The 23,094-nt window shown below is 37.1% G+C and overlaps 1 protein-coding gene across 2 annotated transcripts in view; it reads right to left on the bottom strand.

Moving 5' to 3' along the window:
• The window catches only part of LOC130419015 (BMP-2-inducible protein kinase-like), a 33,278-nt gene extending 11,464 nt beyond the window's left edge, over positions 1–21,814 (bottom strand). The window contains exons 1-9 of one of the 2 annotated variants that reach the window (XM_056745354.1): positions 20,800–21,814; positions 8,090–8,208; positions 5,743–5,848; positions 5,227–5,369; positions 2,611–2,732; positions 2,256–2,337; positions 675–807; positions 176–279; positions 10–89 (exon numbers count right to left, since the gene is read on the bottom strand). In XM_056745354.1, coding sequence (XP_056601332.1) covers positions 10–89; positions 176–279; positions 675–807; positions 2,256–2,337; positions 2,611–2,732; positions 5,227–5,369; positions 5,743–5,848; positions 8,090–8,208; positions 20,800–20,941 — 1,031 coding nt within the window. In that variant the 5' untranslated portion in view covers positions 20,942–21,814. The remainder of the gene's footprint in view (positions 1–9; positions 90–175; positions 280–674; positions 808–2,255; positions 2,338–2,610; positions 2,733–5,226; positions 5,370–5,742; positions 5,849–8,089; positions 8,209–20,799) is intronic. The other variant, XM_056745352.1, reaches the window with a different exon arrangement.
• Positions 21,815–23,094: the final 1,280 nt, after the last annotated feature.

Genomic DNA, 23,094 nt, shown 5'->3' with positions numbered 1-23,094 from the left:
TGCAGTTACCTTGCTTTTGTCTGGCTCTTCTTAGCAGCAATATCACTAGCAGTAAGGGACACTGGCAATGAGGTTGGAATGGGGGAGTTCTGCATTGCAGAAATCAAATTCAACACGTTAAAAATGAAAAAGGCAACAAATTAACAACATCTTCCCTCTGTGTGTAGGAACTTACAAAAAGATTTGGCACTGGACACTCCTTTCCGGCTAACCGGAAGGCAAAGTAAGACACTTGATAGATGTCAGGTCTCTTTTCTTGATCGGGCTCCAACATGTATCCTGTGAAAAGCAAGTGAATGAGGTTAAAGGGATAATTCAGCCAAAAACTCCAATTTGACGTTTATTTACACACCCTCAGGCCATCCGAGATGTCAGATGGCGAGTAAATAAATGGCAAATTGGAGTTTTTGGCTGAACTATCCCTTTAAGATGACAAAGTCTATACATCTTTTAATTCTGAGGGCCAAATGGAATAAACTCTACCCAGAATCTATTATTGTAAATGAAACTCTATGACGGTGAGCATAACAGGAGGATGCAGGACCTCTGTTCAACCAGATGGTGGAGCTGTTGCTTAACTAAACCATTATTTAAAACGCTCCACAGCTCTTGTGCAATTTCCCACAAAATAATATTTTTTTCAGATCTTTTGGGAATCATTGAAAAGTGCTTACGGATTAAACAGTGCAACTTGGTGGAGAATTTTGAACCATCCGGAACAGCGAAGGTGCCGTCACATATGGCAACTTGACTCTCCCCAAATGGAAGTGTGAAGAAACACAGCTTGTACAACAAGCATCCAAGTGCCTGAGAGCAAGAAAGAGAATATACAAGAGGAAAAGAAAAGCAAGAATCTGTAATTTCACTAAAAACCAAGTCACAAATAAAAACTTTATGCATTTCTAACCAATTCTAATATGTTTTCGATGCTCAAATGTAGACACAGCACTGTGAAGCAGTTGTGGAGGTGACAGCTGCACAAGATGAATTCCTTCTATTTTAAAGCTAGCAAATGGGCAGGAAGTACTGTCGTACAATTCCTCTTCCTACCAAAGCAAGCTCTACCATTATCATCTGCAATAGTGACATCTATTACAAGAAACAATTTGCATAAAATAACTCTGGAAATTGGGGGAATACTTCAAAAGTCCAGGTTCTTTATAGTAAGAAAAGCTCAAAATTTGTCTACAATACTTCTGTCACAGCATGACAGTGTTAAAGAGGAAGTTAACCCTCATTCCTGTCTTTACAACGCAGCCAGAAACCAGGAAACTACAGCCAGTGTTTTCTTCATTGCTTTCCATCAGTCTTGTATGCGCAGAACAGCTTGCTTCAAAAAGATCTCGTAAACATGCTTAAAGGAATAGTTCAACTTCAAAATGAAAATGGCGTCATCATTTACTCACCCTGTTTAAAACTGTAAAACACAAAAGTTTTGAAATATTTTGAAAAATGTCGGTAACCAAAAACAGTCCCCATTGACTTCTATTGTATGAACACACAATCAATGCTAATAGGGACATTTTACAAGATGTATTTCAGTTACCAACTTCTTTCAAAATATCTACTTTTGTGTTCTGCAGACCTGTAAATAATGACAGAATTTTCATTTCGAAGGTGAACTATTTCTTTAATATCTGACTGAATGCATCTTGAGACACACACCCCCTTTATAGTCATAAAGGAACAGCATGCAAAAGCATGACAAACCTTCTAAAGCTGGTTGTTAGATTTAGAACGATAGGGTGTAAAACTTTTATTCACACAGCCGCACCAAATGCCAATACAGTAGTAAACAAACCAATCGAACAAAACCCAACAACTATTAATATGGTCAATCGGTACTTGTTGTGATATTGTGAAATCAGAACCTTGAACATGTACACAGTGTAATTTACTTCACAAAACAACCTAAACCATTTTCACATCTGAACGCCCTCATACACTGCATGATATTTAATAAACTGAGGCAAAAAACATCAACAAAGCCCCAACTTTGAAACAATGCCAGGATTTGAAGGACTGCTGTAAAGCACTCCCCTGAGAGCCCTTATTTATGGAGGAAACCGGTTTGGCCTATGTGCCTGCCGTGTCAGTCTGACCAAACCAGCTCTCCAGCTTGTGAATGCATGTGTGTGAGAGAGAGACTGGGAGAGAGGGAGCGAGAAAATGGGAACGTGAGTGTTTGGCTGGGAGTCGGTGAGGGAAAGAGAAAGATTGGGAGGAACGTGAGTGTGCTTGTGTTTGGTGCCTACCCAGATATCAGCCTTTGTGGTGATGGCTTTCCCTTGGTACAGGTTAATCATTTCTGGGGCACGATATGAAAGAGTCGTGTACCTGAGCAAAGAGGATCGAGAACAATGAGAGGTTTAAAACCACTGACTTCTTGGCAGCAGAACAAGCAACAACAAAAGTCAAAATGGTAAGCGGTTTCCTGCAATACATTAGAGGATTTTAAGAATTTATTACATAGCTCAAATGTAAATATCCTGGTCATATAAGGCAAAGGCACTTTTTGTCCTTGTATGTATTATTTGCCACGACTATGACAAATATAAACATGAACCCCGCACTAAAGGTCTCCTCACAGTGTAGGTGAAAGAGTCTTACTTCTTGATCTCGTCCTCCACTGCAGTTATTCCATCTTTATGTGGAAGCAGCACTTTATGTGTGGCACTGCCAAAGTCACACAAGACGTAGTGTCCCTGGTCATTCAGGAGGATGTTTTCTACCTGTCAACACACACATTCAAACCTATATTAGTGACTTTCGATTCAAAATCCAGAGACAGAAGATTGAAATGTTATAAAGCATTATATTATCTGAATTCTTATGTTTGTCAAACTCAATCTTCTGCATCTTCTCAGGGCTCGACTTAAAGGACTGCCCCATGGCATCGGGCAAGCATGGGAGATCCTCGGGCCAGTTGAGAGAACTGTCACTTGCCCGATCAAGCCAGTGCTGTATAGTCATGGAATATTCCCAAGAAGATGCAAAAGAGGACTGGATTCGGTTCTCACGTGCTGTTTAAGATACGAGCGCAGCCTGAATGCCCCATCAGACCACGCGCAAAATGCTGAATTAAGTTCTCTTTCACATCTTCTTACTCTTAATCTCACATATCGAGATAAAATTATGCCAATATTACCAAGTATACTTGTAAAACGTATTCAATTATGTCTAACGGGAACAAAACGCGTGTGTATCAGATCCGTGCTTCTCTTAAAGGGGCAGCAGCATAATAAACGTCTAAGTTTTGTTAATTGAACAACAAAGAATGAGGCAGAAAGCACTCACTGCTCTTCACAGATTAAAGTATAACTTTAGTAAGGTTATATCAATATTATAGTTAATAAAGTAAAGAACATAAAGTATTTATATTATTTAATTTCTGTACCTGATAAACACTATTATTTATCTAAAACACCTGAAAAACACTGATTATTTGTATGTTTGCTTTATTACATTTATCTGTGCTTTTGCACATACTTTGTTAACTTGATCTTATTTGATTACTAACTGATTAGTTGTTTTCAACAATAGTTGACATTTTTTAATTATAGGCTAATAGTTTTTATGGTATCATACGCTTATTTATTAAGATAACATATGTAAAAAAACAAAAAACAAATAACTAGATATTATTTAACACTTTTTTTGTGAAGGGGCCATAGAAAATTTTGGCAGGGCCAGTAAAAATTTGAATCACTTGCCCGACTGGGCCAGTAGAAAAAATCCTTGAAAAGCGTTGAGCCCTGTCTTCTGCATATCAATAACCTAAAAGATGGATGTGCAGAACTTCCTGCTGCTACATCTCAAAATACAAAAAAAGAGGAAGTGAAATGTGAAAATAAATGTAAAAACAAATGTGCTCTACAAAAACAACGGAGATCTTGCACATGATACCTATGATTAACGTTGGCATACTGCAACAGCATACTATGTATATTGTCGCTGTCCTTCTGAAACCTTGGATGTCCAAATTCACTGTTTACCAGGAAATGGAAAAAACACTGTATTTCTTCAATGATTGCATACTGTGTAGACCAGGACTTTTTAATACTTTTTAAGACCCTGTGACAAACATTAAAGCTATAGTTCACCCAAAAAATAAAATTCTGTCATGAATTACTCACTCTCTTGTTGTTCCAAATCTGTAAAAACTTGAAGACAGAGAAAGATGTGTGGACGAATATTTGTAACTAAAAAGGACCCCATTGACTACCACAGTAGGACAAATTACAATGGTCATCAAAAGTGCCCCAGAACTGTATGCACTACATTCTTCAAAATATCTCCTTTTGTGTACAACAGAACAAAACACTTTTAAAGTAATTATTCCTATAGAGATACAAGGCTTCAAAAGGACAGCAGCGATTTACTAAACATAAATGCACATTTCAAATGAGTAATAAGCAAGATTTTCGATAAATAACTTTTTAATACATTTCCATATTCATTTCACTTATTATTTTCTCTACGGCCTATGCTTATATGTTCTGTTTTGATAACTGTATGTCCTTATCACAAGGGTAGACGTTTGCCTATAACTCAACTGAATTCAGGTTTCATCTCAATGTCAAAAAGTGTCGCACCAACCTGAAATCACCTATTTCGTGTGACATGAGAATAAGTAGAAACAATGCCTTTAAGTCAAAATAGTAAACAAACTCATTTCCTTCACTTTAATGTTGAATTGAATCTAATTATTTTAGACTGCGATTGGTTTTGACTGGTGGGAAAAGTGTTCTCTGTTCGATGGCACCATTGGTCTGTTCCCACAGTTTTCTGCCAAAAGGGTGGCTGTGCCTCTTTCAAACACTGCTGTTTTTCACAGACGCAGCATAACAGGCTTGTTTTTGCCTAGGTTTCACTAATGCCTTCTAGTAATAACGTTAGCAGGCTGAGTAATTGAGAGATCATGTCTGGTATCACCGAGTTAAGCAGAAATGGTCATGGACATGGTTCCCTAATCTAACCATAAGTGTCCTAAATCTATCTCTCCTGTTGAGCAAACATATACAGACAAAAGTGTTTCATACTTGCTCAAGAGAAATTATGAAATCACAAAGATAAAACACAGGCACATGATCCGTGCTTGTGTCTACGGCTTCACGCCGACTCTACCTTAAGTGAAGCATTTCACTATGTTGGAAATGAACTCATCAATCATCTATATTGAAACTGCTTAAAACGTTCTGTAATATTGTTAACACTGTTTTCTACCTTTAGGTCCCTGTGGATGATTGGAGTTTTGCACTGGTGGAGTCTGGCAACCGCTTCGCAGGCGTCACAGAATACACTGAGCACTTCTGCCTCTGTGAATCCAACATGCAGCCGCTTGTTCATCTGCTTCACCACCTGACCAGCTGCACAGCAACATTTCCATCAACAAACATTGCAGAATCACGTTATATAACAATAGGTGAACATATACACATTAGATAGGCTATATAAACAAAAACAAAATTCATCAGATCTAGTAGATTAATACAAAGGCATCATTTGAAATATCAATGCTAAACTGCATAAGTTTTTACCTCTGTCAAACCCCTATTTAATTACAGACATTATGAGGTTTATAGGATTGAAACAGTTGGACAGGCAACAGAGGGACTTAATGCAACTCATGTATGAGCTTGCATTCTTATAATTATACATAATGCATGGTCACATAAAGAGATCGAGATGGAGCGATATAATGGATAGATCATTGTTTATTTTTCAACAAAGCTGAATTACCCTTGCAGTACTCCATGAGAATCAGAACCTCCCATACACTGTCTCCAACAGCATTTGTGGTCGAGTCCAGATACCGCACTATGTTTTTATGGCCAGACAATTCTTTCTGTGAGAACAAAAATAGCATTGAACATTAGTTTATCTTAAGAGTTTAAACTAAAACGATTACACCATTTCTGCGAGGCTAAATCAAATACCATATTAGACCCAAGGATATTTTAGTTTACTAAAATGAAAACTTCGTAAGCGTTTGTGTCTATTGAAATCTATAAAAATAATTTGGAAAAAATAAACAAACAAAATTTTAATGTAGCGACAGAAATAAACTGAAATAAGTTTAACGCACTAAAGTTATAATAATAAACTAGGGATGCACCGATCCGATACTCTGGATCGGAATTGGGGCCGATCCGGATGTTTTTTGCTGGATCGGGTATCGGACTGACGGGTTCTCATCAGTCCGATCCGTTGCGATACCCGTGGAAGTTACTCTAAAGCTTCATAAAGGACTATCCATCAGGAAATTACCATAAACTGTGTCATGCACTGTATTCGTTGTCATGTATTTTGATAGCTTTATGCGAGGAATAAACCAATATAGCATAATTAAAAAACTCTGACCTCCGCTGGTGCGGTCATCTGTCAATCTCAATCCAGCATGCGTGTGTCCGGGAACAGTCAAGACGTTACTCTTTCCAAAGTTTTTAATATTCTTCCTAATCACTAGATAGTAGACTTTGGTTTTGTTTAAAATGCATTTTGCCGGAGACTGTACTCGCTGAGTGTAACGTTATTAGATTCAAGCACTGGAAGCGGTCTATGTTATGCGTCATTCATACATAACTTTAAACTTTAGGATGGATTCAATGTTCTATGATTTAAACACATAACATATCTCTTCTCTTTGTGTTATAACTGTTTTGAACTTGGGAAGCAAAGATCCCCGCGACAACAGGATCATCTCTATCCGGGATGTGCGTGAGTGAAGCGGGTGCATTAAGCGCATCATTCTGCGTCCAATGCGCATGACTTTAAATAACGTAGAAGCGAATGTATTAAGCGCATCATTTTGTGTCCAGGATGTGCATGAGTGAGTTTGGAGACTTTTATATTGTGATAGCTTTGTGCAATAAACAGAAATTTATTTGTTAAACATTTTGTAAGTATCTGTGCTTAATGAGACCACATTTTGTTTTGTATGTATTTTTAAGTTAAATAAAGCACTAAATAACATTTAAAAAAAATCATACTTTTAAGTAAAAATACTTAAGTGAAGGAAAATGGTAGATTTTAATGTACTCATGGATTTAAAGTAAAAAAAAATAAAAAAATGTATGGACTGTAGTGGAGTAAATATGCTGTGCTTCATACTGTAGGAAAGTATTTTTTTGTCCAAAGTTCTCTGATAAAGTACATATATTTTAAAATGTACTTGAAAGTAAACATTCTTAACTATCCACCTCTGGCAATAAAAGTTAAAATATGCAAGTCTACTTTGATCATGAAAAACAGTGCTAGTATCGGATCAGAATCGGTATCGGCCGATACACAGAATTCAGGTATCGGAATCGGATCGGAAAGGAAAAAGTAGGATCGGTGCATCCCTATAATAAACTAAATTAAAATTAAACTAAAAAGGATTAATCTTACATAGCAACATATAAAAAAACAAATAAATAATACAATGACAACTATTTAAATATATATATATAACATACTCATTTGATATATTAGTCAAACTAAATTCAAAACTATAATAACTCTGTAAAGACTTGAAATGTTACTTGAAAATCTCAAACTAAACAACAATTAGAACTGTGGCATTTTTGTAGCATGATAAGTTTAAGTTGAAGCACTAAAATTATCAAACCGGAAATAATGAAACAGAGTTACATCAACACCTTATCATTGTAGAACATGTTCTGAACAATCTAATCTCTTATGTGCATATAGACTTCATGTCCAAAAGTATGTGACACTCAAACACAACACCCATATTTGCTTTAAACATTTAATTTTAAAACAATGCACAGTTATTTCATTCGTTTTTGAAGTAATAAGTTGTATTCATATTGGATTGCATTCCACTCGATGTTAGAACGCTGCAAGAATTCACTGGCATTTAGACACATCAGCGAGGTCCAGCACTGACGTCAGGTCAGGTGATGGGACCTGGAAGCTTATGTTTCACCGAAATATCGAATGTAATAGTTAAAATGGGATTCAAGTCTGGACTTTTTGGGGAACAAACAAATCCTTCAACAGCCGAATTAGTGAATCATGTCTTCATGACCTCAATTACAGGAGCATAGCCAAACCTAATAATCTGATGACAGATAGATCTTACCATAATTGTGATTTCCCGCTTGAAGATGTTCAGATCGTGGACATTGTTCACATACATCCTTTTCAGGGCACATCTTACGCCACTGTGTGTGCGGGCCAGAAACACCATAGAAAAACCTCCTGCCATACAAAACCACCAAAAAATATGTTAGTTTAGATTCACCAGTGACCTCAATACATTGAGACAGTGAAAGATGCAAAAAACAGTGACAATCTTAGTGGGCTAATAAATTGATTTTAGATGAGGAAACGCCACCCAAACTAAACAACTTTGAATGAAAACATTGCATTTCAACTTCACTTTAAAGCGTGCGGGCTAACAATTGCAACAAAGTCCAAAACTTCACAACACATTTTAAAATCCAGCCATCTAGCTTAAGCTTCCAATCTGCATCCAAGCGTGAAGCTCAATGAATGCGAGTATTGACCGCCTACCCGGTGGCAGGGATTTCTGAACCAACATGCAGCAGAGAGGAGCGCCATGTCTCCACAACGCTCTTCCCATCCGTTTCAGGGTGAATGAATCCTGGCAACGTATGACTGGCAAGCCTTTTCTCATTAACAGCATGCTGAGTCACGGAGCGGCCAGCATTAAAACAGGGTGCCCTGACACAAAAGAGGGCCTACAATGCTGCACTTGTTGCCTAACAAACTCATGCTTGTTTAGCCGCCCTGAACTGAAAACATATTTGCATGGAGACCCGCAAATCAAGACCCCGAAGAGACTTTGTGGAAAAGATATATAAAGATTTACTATGATGTGGAATTCGCCGTGTTCTAAATGACAGCATGAAACTATTTTTGATTCATATAGTGCTTTAGTTGTTCTGGACCTACTGTACACAACACAATGCACTATGTGACAAGGATACATGTTCCCAAATTTTGTATGTGATGACAGAAGATAAACACACTCTGTACTTGCCCAGTTCACAATGCACCGATCCAGGTTCAGATGAAAACAGCAGAAAGTAGGGGGTATGATGCATGACAGGTGCATTTAATCATTTTAATCCGGTATTATTCAAACTGACTCAGGAATACAATGACCTAATGCTTTTTGTGCTTTTTCACCTCCGTCATAAATCCAGAACTATGACATCACTATACCAGTAGCACATTTAACAGGCAGGCATCTATTATAATGACAACGGCTTGGCCCTGTGCCTCTATCTCCTGCTAATATCCCTTCTTCATCTGCCCACCTTTCTTCCCTCTAACCGGCCTTGAGCAAATTACCTCATTTCTTCATCTAAATAAGCACTTTAGCCTACTTGATTGTAGAAGATACGAGCAGCAGAACTGGGTAGCGGTACAAGTTTATTATCAGTTACCCATGAAAATGCTTATCGCTACACATTGTGGCGAGTCATGAAGTTCACATACGTCTATTCACACTTATCGTTTAGTGCAGATAAAGCAGTTTCAACAACCACTCAGCAAAGCTCACAGAAAAAAGACCTCAGATGCAGAAGACGGCTCAGAAAGTGTGTCAGGGTTCACCATGGCATTGAGCAAGAGAGCTCTCTGGCAGTTGCATACTGCTGATGGAGAATACAGAGACGGGGAGCAGTGTGAGATTTTGTCAAACTCTAAAATGCTTCACCAGTGCAGAGTATCACCAGACTTAAGAGGCTCCAGAGACACAGACACTGAGACACACGAAACTTGCTTCTTAGAATCTTACTTAACCCTTATTTAATGTCTGGGTAACAAACTCAAATTAATATTCATATTTATTTTTAATTGTATAAGAGGATAAAAAGTGGTTTTAACTAGACTACGTTTACATTCGCATCAATAATACGATTCTTTTCAATAATCACAGTAAGGACTTAATCTCAGTAACATGTAGACGACATGAGAACACCTCTTTGCTCCAGTTTACATGGGAGTTGTATTAGCCTGATTATTTGCTATAATACATAGCACAAACGATGATCTCAGATAAAGTACGTGTATGTTGCTGGCTACATATGTAACTTTGATTATGCTTACTGTGATTAATCACATTCTTTAAATCAAATGGTTGCATTTAAAAAAGGGGAAAAGCATAATCGCAGTATTGCCAAATCCTATTATAATCGCATTATGAGGGTGCATGTAAACGTAGTCAATGAAGTGACTTTGAATAAAACATTTTTTTAATAAAATGTGCTAAATGTTATTATACATTTTATTCTAACTCGCTGATGAACTGCCCACAGAATGTAAATAAAAGAATGTTTAAAAAATAAAAAAAATATGAATTTGAAATAAATGCTTAACTAGGTTTGTTACAACTTTCTAAAACATACTGCAGTAACATATATAAAATATAACAATACTATTATTCTATGAAAAAAAAATATTTTACAAGTAATGTGATTAATCACATACAGAATAAAAGTTTGTGTTTACAAAATATGAGCTGCAGAGGTTGCGCTAGACATTTTCATTGTCCGTCATTTTGACATATGGCTCGTCAAAAATTTGTCATAATCTTTTTTCACCCGTCACTATGGTGCAAGATGAGATTACGTGCTAATTATCATGTTTGTGACGTCATCGGGACGTAACCATTCTTTGAACTTTTTATATTTCAATACATATATAAAGCCGACGTCGTTTACATATTTAATACATTTGTTGTCAGACATAAAATACTAAATACCGACAAATGTTCACACGTCCAGTAAGTAACAATGGCAGGTGCTTGTAGGCTACACGCTGTTTTGTAATCATTCATTCAATAACTTACAAGTAACTTTAAGCTGCTGTTAGGTCATGAACGGAGAAGACGCAGAGACATTTTTCCACTCACTGAAAGTTAAGGTTTATCCAAAATGATGCAAGTCACTATCACTCTCTGGTTGAGCGTGCCTGTGTATGTATGAGAGCACACGACGAGAGGGTCTGAGAACGCGCAATCCGAAAAGCGTAAACTCATGTTATTTATGCATAAATCGATGAGACCGGGGGCCATGTTGCTGAACAAATTCAGGGTTACAGGATAAGTTTTGGGTTGACAAAACCAAACCAGCGTGATCATGCTTTGTTGGTACCATGAAGCAGCTCATGTAGTTTCTTTGTCAACTGAAGATAGAGACAGTTCCGTATGTTTCTAAGGAAATGAATATGCGCCAATATTAGTAACACAAAAATATATTCCAGCCACAGAGTAAAACTGTTTCTGCTGTCTACGCAAGAGAGAAGTGTTTCAGAAACATTGCTGATTGAGGTAATGCTCAAGTTAAATGACTATATAGTAAACACATTCTATTCAATATGACACACGTGTGAATGTGAGGATTATATTTTTGTTACTGATGTCTCTGTTGTTGTAGGACATTTCACAACCTTCCCCAGAAACTGAAGTGTCTACCTGCATAGGTCACAGAAGAAATGTGAGCAAAATACACTAGAGAAGCTGATTCTAAATAAAGACGGCTAACTAGAAAATGCCATGTTGAAGTGGTTCTGTGGTTAGGATATCAAACACCTCTTACATACATGCTATCAAACAGTACTGTCATAGAACATAGAGAAGATCGTATTGAAGTTTGAAATTGAGTTTTGGTCAAATATTTAAATCATTTTAAGGGTTTTGTACGGATCCCCATTTACTTGACCTTCCTTAAAGTACTGACACAACACAGATGCATTAGGGAATGTTGTAGGCTATAAAGTATTAAAAAATTATTATACATTTTAAAACGTAGGCCTACTGTATGATACATTATTTAGGTGAATTCTAAGTGTAACTTGAAAAAAAAAAAATCGCAGTGTTTAAAGATATGTGATGTACCCTGTCAATGTATGGTTTTGACTGTATTTTACTGAAGCTGTTTAATAGAAGGTTTCTTCATTTGACAAAGAAGATAAATGTCCTAACACAGTGAAACTCAAAGTGTTCCTAGATGTGCTGCACCACAGACAAGAATGTAAAAAATCCAATGCAAATAAATACATATTGTATGTAATACAATAAATGATTACAATATAAATGAATTTAATTTCATGTGAGTGTAAGGGAAAGCCTGAAAATGTTATCTCTAAAATCAGATTTTACTTAATGTATATAGTAACCTTTATTGTATTTATTTTATATGTGTAATATATATTTACATCTGTTTATATTAGTACCTTATTTTATTAAACATTATAAAAAAAACTAGCTATTGTAACAAGTATAAGTAAATTTGCTCGTCGCTGATTGGTTCTCTTTTGGTGTGGATCGCTAATCTGCTCTGAAGCAGGTTAGCCGTGCAGTATAAATTAACATGGTGATGAACACCGATTAAAGCCGAGTTACTTTCATGGTACCTAAAACCCAGGGTTGGCGCAAACTAATCCTTAACTTACATCAGATCCACAAACAACGTTAGAGAACGCTGTTTTATTACAAAAAGATTTTCAGTTCGTTTTGAAACTATGGCGAAACAAATGAGACGGTGGCGGGCCGTCATGGTCGACTTGTTTATAATGACGGAGAATGTTTGGTTATGGCTACCTCTGGTGTGCTATGCATATTTGCATTTATAAACACATACACATACATGCATATATTTAACAAAAATTAACAACTTTAATATATCATTTCAATTACTGGTAAATATAAATAAATACATCTAAATATTCCCTTAATACAAATACATGTGTGTGTATATTTTTGTGTTTACAAATGCAAAATTAATATGCACAGTACATAGACATATATTATGTAAACACAAACTTTTATTATGAATCCGATTAATCGTTTGACATCCCTAGACCAATCTGCATTACGTGAACAACAATGGTTAAGAAACCCTTCCTGTTTTGGTTTAACACTACATTAACGTGGCAAATACAACCAACAGAACATTTACAATGAAACTTGTTTGTTAACTGAACATCTTTAAGGTTTAATTATATATCTGAAGTAAGGAAATGGACCTCTTTTTTTTTTTATCTTGCAAAGTGGTATATAGTGTTCAATTCCTCTACAAAAATAAATACAAATCCTGTCTTCGATTATTTCTTTCCATCACGTTATGTACAACCTATAGAGCTACCTACAGACCCATAAAAAAAACCCTGCATGTCAAACCAGGAAAAGAAAGTTTAACCAGTTTCAATGGCACAGAAAGCATCTTGATTCACATGATAAACATGTGTAAGCTTGATTTGATCAAAACAACCAAATGTTATCTTTAGTACTTGTGATGAGCTTTCCAAACCATAAAATCCTACTCATAACACTGGCCTATATTACGCTGGGTTGTTACTAATATGTAACCAGGTCAAGTGCTATTCTAACATACTGGTCAGTTATTTATTTCCCTGCTCTAGAACAGTAGCGAGAGACAACACATCGTTCTATTAAAGACAGGTAAACAAAACTGTTTAGTCAGGAGGCTTTCCACACAAGAGTTTCTGGTGCTGAGCCGAGTCCATTTGACGTCACAGTTTGGTTCATCTGGCTGATGTAAAAGCTGTTTTCCAGTGTGGTGCACTAATGTGAACTGCACACAGAAACATTTTCATTCCAGGACACACCTAGACAGGTATAATCTATCTTGAGACCCACCAAAAATACACATTCATCCTCTACAAGTAGAAGAGATTTTATTTTCCCTAAATAGAATAAATTAAATTTAACCTACAATACTATAAATCTAATGGTAAAATATCAAAGCTATTGTTATTGTCAGTCATTAATTGGACTAAACAGTTTTTTGTGCGTCATTCAAAACCCAAGTGACTTTCTACGACACATCTCATGCCACTGTATGACCCACAAGTGGGTCACGACCCACAGTTTGAAATCCCCTGGTATAACTTACAAATACAAGTACAGTTCATATTTGGTATAATTGCACTTGTTCAAGACACTGGTGTATAAACTGAAAAATTAGACCTTCGTTATGCAACTTGCCTTCATGAAGCCTAGTCATAATTAAAAGAAATAGTATGCGTTGCACTACCAGTTGCATTCTTTACATCTTTTGCAATCCATCCCCTGCATTCTTTCTTCAGCAGATAACTTAAGGATTTTTGGAAGGCATATGATGACATCGAGTGGGACCAAAACTCTGACAATCCAAGTCACCTACAGGCAGCATAAGTAATCTACATGACTCAATATGCTCAAATAATGTCTAGATGTGTAACGAATACTTTGCATGTACAGAGCCATTTTTCATGTTCTGAATCTGATATACTTAGCTTGTACAGTCAGATGAACATTTTTAAAAAGTAATATTTTAGCATTTCCCCAAATGTCTTTTTCTGTTTCATTTAAGGTACAAAAAAGTAAATTTTGCAACAATCTTAATTTACCTAAAAATTCCTACATTTACAAAGATTACACTGAGATAGTCCTGTCGGCTACAACTTTTTGTTTGGCGATTAGTGGCATCAGAAATAATTGTGATAGTCGATATTATTGTCTCTGCTGCCAGACTTTTAACAGATTTTATTTTGACAGTGTAGTATTTAATAATGCCTAATCCACTATAGCGTTTCGTGCTATACTTGCATGATTACAGATTAGCACATGTCAAGCAATGCTACTGAAACACAACAGCACTCTGTAAATTTCAGCAAGTCTCTGTCTTCTTGTTTCTCTTCACAACTGCCTGACATCCCCAAGGTCTGGAAGCATATCCTATTTTGACAGAAGAATTTTTCATAAACTTCACCGACCCACACGATCCTCACAGATATCTTCTAAAGAACACTGTTTAATCAACTTCCTCCAATTTACACCACAATGATGTTCACAAATTTATCTGTGGTACTGAATGACCTTCTAAAAATACAGTAAAGTTTGCTTTTGGTGGGAAGCTAACAGATTTTGCACATTGTGTGCAAAGCTAACAAATTTTGCACATTGACAGCTTTCCTTGAGGTTGGCTTGTTCTTCTTTAAGAAGTTTACAGATGAGTCTTTTGGAGATTTTTAAAGAAAACAGATTCTGGAAAAAGTGTTCCTAGACTTTTCTCACACTGCACATACGGAAAAAAAATGTTTTGCGAGTGAATGGGATTTGCTTGTTTAGACAATGATGCAGGACATATTAAACACTGTACGGGGTTTATAATTATAACTTAATTAGGAAACACAGCTTAATAGTTTTTTGTTCTGTTGAACACAAAAGAAGATATTTTGAAGAACGAATGAAAGCAAGCAGTTATCGGGAATTATACACTACCATTGCCATTTTTCCTACTATGCTAGTCAATCGAGTCCAAGAACTGTTTGGTCACAAGCATTTGTCCACATATCTTTCTCTGTGTTCAACCAAACAACGAAATGTATGCAGGTTTGAAACGGAGTAACTTCAGAATTCTCCTTTTGGGTGAACATTTCCTCTAATCTACATTAGATAGATAGAAAACTACTTACAATCATAGGTAGGTAATATCATATTACGGAGATATTGAGTCTGAATTCTACACAACACTTTTGAATCTTCTACCATCTAAAAAATCTGCTGTGTTTAAGACAAATCGACCTTGTCAGAGCTATACAAAACACAAAGTTTATGGAAACCATTCATCACAAAATGAGAAATAAGCAATTACATACAGATTAAGGCCAATTAATTAAGTGTTGGATAATCATACAATAATATTGTTTTGAAAAATAATCACTTAAGATACTCTTCTGGGCCGACACACGGTGCGAGATGCCAAGCCTATTCTGACTCAAAGCTTGAGTGACCTATTTTATCAAAGCTGTGTAAGAAATGTTTTGTTCGTGCACGGTACAGCCAAAATGTTTGGAGCAGAAATGGATCCTAACAGAAGAGTGTGGAGAACCTGACAATCATGCCTTTGTTATCTCTCAACATCACCACAGCTAGCATGTCAGATTATACCAATCTTTGAGGCTACAAATAAGTTTAATTTATTAACGACCATTTATTTATATTAACGACCATTTATTAACAACCATTTATTAACGACCATTTTCTAACCATAGATGTTATAGTTAGAAGACTAAATACGGCAAGAATCTCCATATGCTGAAGTTGTTTAATGAAGTGAAGAAGTCAGAGAAGAGGGTTTTGATAACCATGTGAGGTCTCAGGTCACTCGGGTTTAGGTGAAACAAATGAACTTCATCTACAGAGTTGCTCTGAGTGTTTAATTTACGAGCGTTTACTGTTTGAGTGAAGCTATCGGCAAACACAAAAACTCAAGCGTCTTCCCAAAGACCCTTAAAAATAAAAGTCCTGTTAAATTGAACACTCAGTCAAAAAGTGCTTTAGTGAACTATAGTAGAGGTCGACCGATATGCGTTTTTCAGGGCCGATACCGATGCCGATTATTTACATGTGAATTAGACTGAAAACCAATACCGATACCAGAATCGACATATATATATATTAGAGGTCGACCGATATGAGTTTTTCAGGCCGATACCGATTATTTCCATGCAAATTAGACCGATAACCGATATTTTGAACCGATATATATATGGTGTAAAAACGTAAATTTATATAGAAATTAAGAACAGATGCTCTGAAACATTTGAAATATTTTTAATTCTGACTGAGAAATCTTAATCATAACACTTATATTAATACTAATAAAAGAAAGAAGGGAGCACCCAGCAGAATTCTGTGAACATTTTGTAAACCACAAGCAACACAGTAAAAAACAACAAGCAACAAATGAAAAAATGAATTGAATGTAACAAATTATATTTATTTATGGAAAAAAATATGTTCTGATGACTTTAACATTGCATACAATACTTTTCAATTAATCATTATGCTAATCATTGGATTAACTAGCACAATTTGAATTTATATATTAAGTGTAAATAATTGAATTGCCTTCATAGCTTATTGTGTATGTTGTTGAAAAGACCGCAATATTTTCATGAAGCTATAACATGAGCATGAGAGCGCTCTGACTGAAGACCGACGATTCAAGTTCTTTATGCTTTAAAATGTCTTGTATTTTTGAAATGGCGTCATTTTAAGTGACGTGCAAAACGCCAGCTCGATCAATTACAAGAAACGCGTGTGCAGTGTGCTGCTCGCTTGCAGAGCAAATCATTGTTATACTGAGGATGTGAATTATATCTACATGATAATAAAGCGTAAATACCGCGGAACCTGCAGGAAACCCGCAAAGCTGCTCCGAAAATCAGGCACTTATTATATTGAAGTGTTTTGCATCTTCAGTGCAGTGGATTGAGATTTATTTCAACGTCTGATGCTGCTTTACCTCATAGAGCATGAACCCGAAGCAGCGCTTTCGGTGTGACAGTGAAAAAAGACTTTCTGTTCGGCCGGACTCGTGACTTAGTCCCAACAAATCAGAGGGGCAGTGGGCGGGCATTACTCTAGGCAAACCCCTAGAGTGACGTGTTCCGACTGCTCTCGCTAAATCCTTGGCTGCGTCAGAGCCAAAAAGCGCATTTCAAAATTAAATGACTTTATCGGCAAATCGGCTTAGAAAATTATCTATATCGATTATCGGCTAAATCCTTAATATCGACGCCGATAATCGGCCAATTCGATAATCGGTCGACCACTAATATATATGGTATAAAAACTTACATTTATATAAAAATTAAGAACGCAGGCTCTGAAACATTTGAAATGTTTTTAAGTCTGACTGAGAAATCTTAATCATAACGCTTATATTAATAATAACAAAAGAAAGAAGGGAGCACCCAGCAGAATTCTGTGAACATTTTGTAAACCACCATTGCTTTATTTATTGCACCGCACTGTATTCTGCCTCTTTCTGTGTTTTATTTGTCTTTTCTCATGTAAAGCTGCTTGAAAAGAAAAATGCATTGTAAAAACCACTAAATAAAAAAAAGGAATTGAATGGAATAAATTACATTTATTTATGGAAAAAATATGTTCCGATGACTTAAACATTGTATACAATACTAGAACTATTCAATTAATCATTTTGCTCATCATTGGATTAACTAGCACAATTAGAATTTATATAATAAGTGTAAATTATTGAATTGCCTTCATAGATTTATTGTGCATGTTGTTGAAAAGACCGCAAATGTTTTCATGAAGCTATAACATTAAAAGCATATTTAAGGCACACTTATTTAGTACATTAGCCTATTCCTTGAATATGCTTTGTAACAATGAAAATTGTAAAAAGCGCTATATAAATAAAGTTGAGTTGAGTTGAGTGTATTGTCGGCAAGACGGGCATTTAATCAAACCCATGTGTGTCTCTGAACATTTATGTGTATAAATTAGTTGCGAAACATTTGTCGCGAGCAGCTTGAGATGCGGAGTCTGAGTGTGTTTGTGCGCGCGTGCATGAGAGCACTCTGACTGAAGACCGACGATTCAAGTTCATTGTGCTTTAAAATGGCTTGTATTTTTGCAATGGCGTAACTTAAAACGACGTGCAAAACGTCAGCTCGATCAATTACAAGAAATGTGTGTGCAGTATGCTGCTCGCTTGTAGAGCAAAATCATTGTTATATTATGGAAGTGAATTATAGCTACATGATAATAATGCATAAATCCTGCGGAACCTGCAGGAAACCCGCAAAGCTGCTCAGTGTTTTGCATCATCAGTGTAGTGGATTGTGATTTATTTCAACATCTGATGCTGCCTTACCTCAGAGAGCATGAACCTGAAGCAGCTCCAGTTAGTAACTGCTTTCGGTGTGAGAGTGAAAAAAACGTTCTGTTCCGCAGCCTCCCGCGTTGATTGGCCGGATTCAGTTGTGACTTAGTCCCAACAAATCAGAGGGGCAGTGGGCGGGCATTACTCTAGGCAACAAATTAGAGTGACGTGTTCCGACTGCTGCTCTCACCAAATCCTTGGCTGCATCAGAGCCAAATAGCGCATTTCAAAATGAAATTACTATATCCGCAAATCGGCATCGAAAATGACCGATATCAATTATCGGCTAAATCCTTAATACCGACACCGATAATCGGCCAGTTCGATAATCGGTCGACCACTAAACTATAGTATTTGCTATTGAAACTATCCTTGTGGTAAATTGATAAACACTATATACTAGGGGTGGAGGAAAAAATCGACATGGCGATTTATCGCGACATTTCAGCCCACGAGACGTTATCGATACTATTGCTCAATGTATCGAGGTTTTTTTCAAATAAAAAGGGTCAAATGGTCAAGGATGACTGAGAATGCGGCTCTGGTCTGGTCTCAAATCCTTTTTATTTGAAGCCTCCCAACGGTTAAAAACAACAGATGCTATATGTTTAGGCATGTATTCACAAACCAAGCCTGATCGCATGATCCAAACCATACACACAATGTCCATCCAATGCTTGGAAACAGAGATGACAGAATGACTACACACAACAGAGGCCATAACATCAACACATGATGGATAACTAAACTCTCCTTCACACACGCAAATACCCCTTAAACAGACCCTAGATTACTCTGCCAATTTCCAGAAACAAGAGCTTTTTTAAAACAACAGGTGAAACTCAGCTGTTTCACTGGATCGCTAATTTCACTTCTGTACAAACTAAAAGGTGCAACCGATGGTCCGACGACTCAAAGCCTCCAGTGATCAAAAACATTCACATCCCATAAACAAGCTCTTTAAGTGATAGTTCACCCGAATTAAATTCTGGCATCATTTACTCACCCTATTGTCATTTCAAACCCACTTGACATTCTTTCTTCTGCAGAACACATTATTTGAGCATATTGAGTCATGTAGATATTTTGAAGAAAGATGTTAACTGGCCCCCCTTCACCTGCATTGGTTTTGTGTCCATACAATAGAAGTGTATGGGGGTTCAAAATATCTTGTTTTGTGTTCTGCGAAAGACAGAAAGAGAGAGAGAGAGAAAGAGAGAAAGAAAGAAAGAAAGAGAGAGACAGAGAGAAAGAAAGAGAGAGACAGAGAGAAAGAAAGAGAGAGAGAGATTTGGAATGATAAGAGAGTGAGTAAATGATGACAGAATATTTATGAACTATCACTTTAAGGGGGACATCATTTGTACCCTTTAGGTTTTAAGAAAAACTAGATTTCATTTACAATATGGTATGAACAGAAAAATGAATGGTTTTTGATGAGGCTTAGCAAAACACACTATGAATGAATTATGTAATTAAAAATGTATACAAAAGTTTATATCAATTTTCAAGAGTACACAAAAAATGAAATCTTGTAAGTGGGGATATCTTTGTCAATATATAAAAGATGTGGCCCCAATTGAGAAGGCATAGGTGGATTTTTTTTTTAACCCAACACACTTGGTGAACTTTGTGTCATGGCAAAGTTAAAAGAACGGCAATTGGTTGTTTGAAACTAAACAAGTATAGACAAAACGTTCCTGGATGAAGTCTCACAATGGCAAAATAAAAGGCACAAACCAGCGGCTGAAATGCTGCAATAATTGTGGGAACCCTGTTTATCCGGGTGCAGTGCCAGAAGGTCACATGAAATTACAACAACAGGCCAAGATTGTGATCAGCACATACCTAAAATGTAAATACTCCAAATAACGATGCGTTGGATTATCATATGTATCTCTAAAAATACTCCTGTTTAACTTGTAATGTGTCCAGGTAGTGCCATTCGTGGCAGCAGGTCTTAATACAAACAATATAATAAAAAACGACCTACAGTAAACAGCCATATGTATCTTTAATTTCCACCAAGCTGGCTCTACATAAAGCATTTGTTTGAGGGTTGGGGCATTTTGGCATCTCACTTTTTTGAGGTAAACACTTTCTATTCATCGCTTACCTTCAGCGACCAGCTCTTCCACGGTGACCTGGTACCGACCGACGGCAAACACCTTTCCAACGTTGCTGCTCCCAGTACCAGATCCAGACCCACCCCCGAGACCTCCGCTCTCCGACTTTGGCATACGTGCAAACTTCTTCATTCTCGCCCGTGTGTTCCTGCCTTCCCCAATTGGACAACGGAGAGTCCAAAACAACCGTAAGCGACTAAAACTCCAATCTGCTCATCACCGCTTTTTAGTCCAGCATGCTGGGAGTCCGGTCCTCCTGAGATGCGCCCGGCACTTCAGAGCCAGAGGGACTCAGAAAGGCGGAACGCTTCCTATACCCCCCAGTGAAGCAACTGCATAGACGCTAACGAGCGTCAGACTAGCGTTCTGCGGTTAATAAATGACAAAAGCACGACTTCTACAGTCCACGCCGCTGTATTGTCAGGCCGACTCCAGTTTGGTCTGGCTAACGATAAGCTTTGTACACCATACGTCTCGCTAGCTTGCTAACATCAGTGAAATGCTCTATATAGCCAAACCATTCTTTTGTGTTCAACAAAAAGCCGAAGCTGGTTTAAGTCCAGGTCATTCGAAACCTGTGTAAACACCAAACAGACGAAAAGTGGGTGTGTAAGGCGGAGTAGGCTACGCTAGCAGTCGAGCCAGATAGCGAAACTCCTGCAACGATGACTGCCGCCACTTCCCCTAAGGATAGTTTGCTTAGCCAGCTCGCTAGCTAACTGTCTTTCTCTGTCTGCTTGGAGAAGGCACCGCGTATCATAATAATATATCGATAAAAAATAAGCGGTTTCGATTATTTGTTGTTTTCTGAGTGGCAGAGCTCTTCCTCGTGCTCTGGAACTCCCCAGTCACACTGATAAAGTTCGAACTCTCGTGACTCGCCGTAGATCGAGTGGGAGGTTTGTTTTTACCCAATCCGCCCGTTTGACAACCGAACTTGTTTTGTCCGATTCCTTCCCATTGTCAGGATTGGTGTGAACAGGATGCGTCGCGTGGACGCTGTTTTCTGATGGGATGGCTCGAATAACTGTCTTGCACTGGGCAGTTTGCTCGATTAAGATCTCGACCAATGTGTACGTTTGTGCGAATGATGCGAATGAATTGATTTGTGATGTACTGCGGTGTGTAAGGATTTTTTTTTTTTAATGTATATGACAATAGTAATCTATGGAGCTAAACATACTGAAAATACACGTGACATCAAAGTCTGGTTTATTTAATAGTAAGTGTTAGTAATGATGAAGATTATCAACAGATACCTTACATTAAATACTTCTTTGTTGGTATGTGTAAATGAATAACCTATATGTAACCTATATATATAAAAACACAATTAAAAAAGTATAACATTTTTGTTTAATTAGGATTTAGGACGCATCGTGGGTAGGATTACGTAAAATTTATGTAGAAACGTGATGACAACGAATCAGGAGGACAGTTGTTCTTCCAACAATTCAATTTTTACGGTTCGTGAAAATGTAGCGCCATCTTCCGGTCAAACGCGCGAGTGAAACTGTACCTTTTATCTGTAGACTTTGTCAACATTTTCCCAAGACATCCTATTGGCTACAATAGACTATAGGTCATTGGTTAAATAGTCATACATACAATATCACAATATAACTATAACAAAACACAGAGCGTTGGATAAAAGCGTCCGCCAAATGAATAAATGTAAAGGAGGAAATCATGATGACCTACTTAAATCTTGTTGTTCAGAGAAAAGGTGACATGGTTTGTAAGGCTGGTTGCATGTATTGCTTCTAGTTATGACAGCTATCTGATAATAGCTGTGGATGTAGGTCGATGGAGAAGCAGAGGACTCAATGGGAGTCTGAGAACATTACATTGGATTAATGAGGATCTGCTGTTCCCTCCGGGATTTCTCCACCTCCCCTGACTCGGCTGAGTTCATTCAGCAGTACCTCCCCAAACAGATGACTCCACAGTGTGCACAAGAGATGGGTGTCTAAGCTGTTAAGATTTGATCTCAATCATAATGCATTTTGCCCATGACATGCAATGTTTGTCAGGCGAAGGTAAACCCATATTGTCTTGCGTATTGATTTTGGAATTATTGATCTTCAAAATAAATGCTGTAATTGGATTGTTAGAATCTTCTCTCATATGTAATACATGTATTCAGCATTAGGTCAAATTTTTTATTTAATTGTAGAAAAACGACTTGCTTACATAGCTACAGAAAGAGCTACACTGATATACCCTAAAAATCACCAATTGGATTTTCATGAGCGTTTCCCAACAATGGAATTTTTGTGCCAGGA

Source organism: Triplophysa dalaica, chromosome 4, assembly GCF_015846415.1.
Source record: "Triplophysa dalaica isolate WHDGS20190420 chromosome 4, ASM1584641v1, whole genome shotgun sequence".
NCBI classification, from domain to species: Eukaryota; Metazoa; Chordata; class Actinopteri; order Cypriniformes; family Nemacheilidae; genus Triplophysa; species Triplophysa dalaica.
This window is presented reverse-complemented; position numbering and strand designations above follow the sequence as displayed.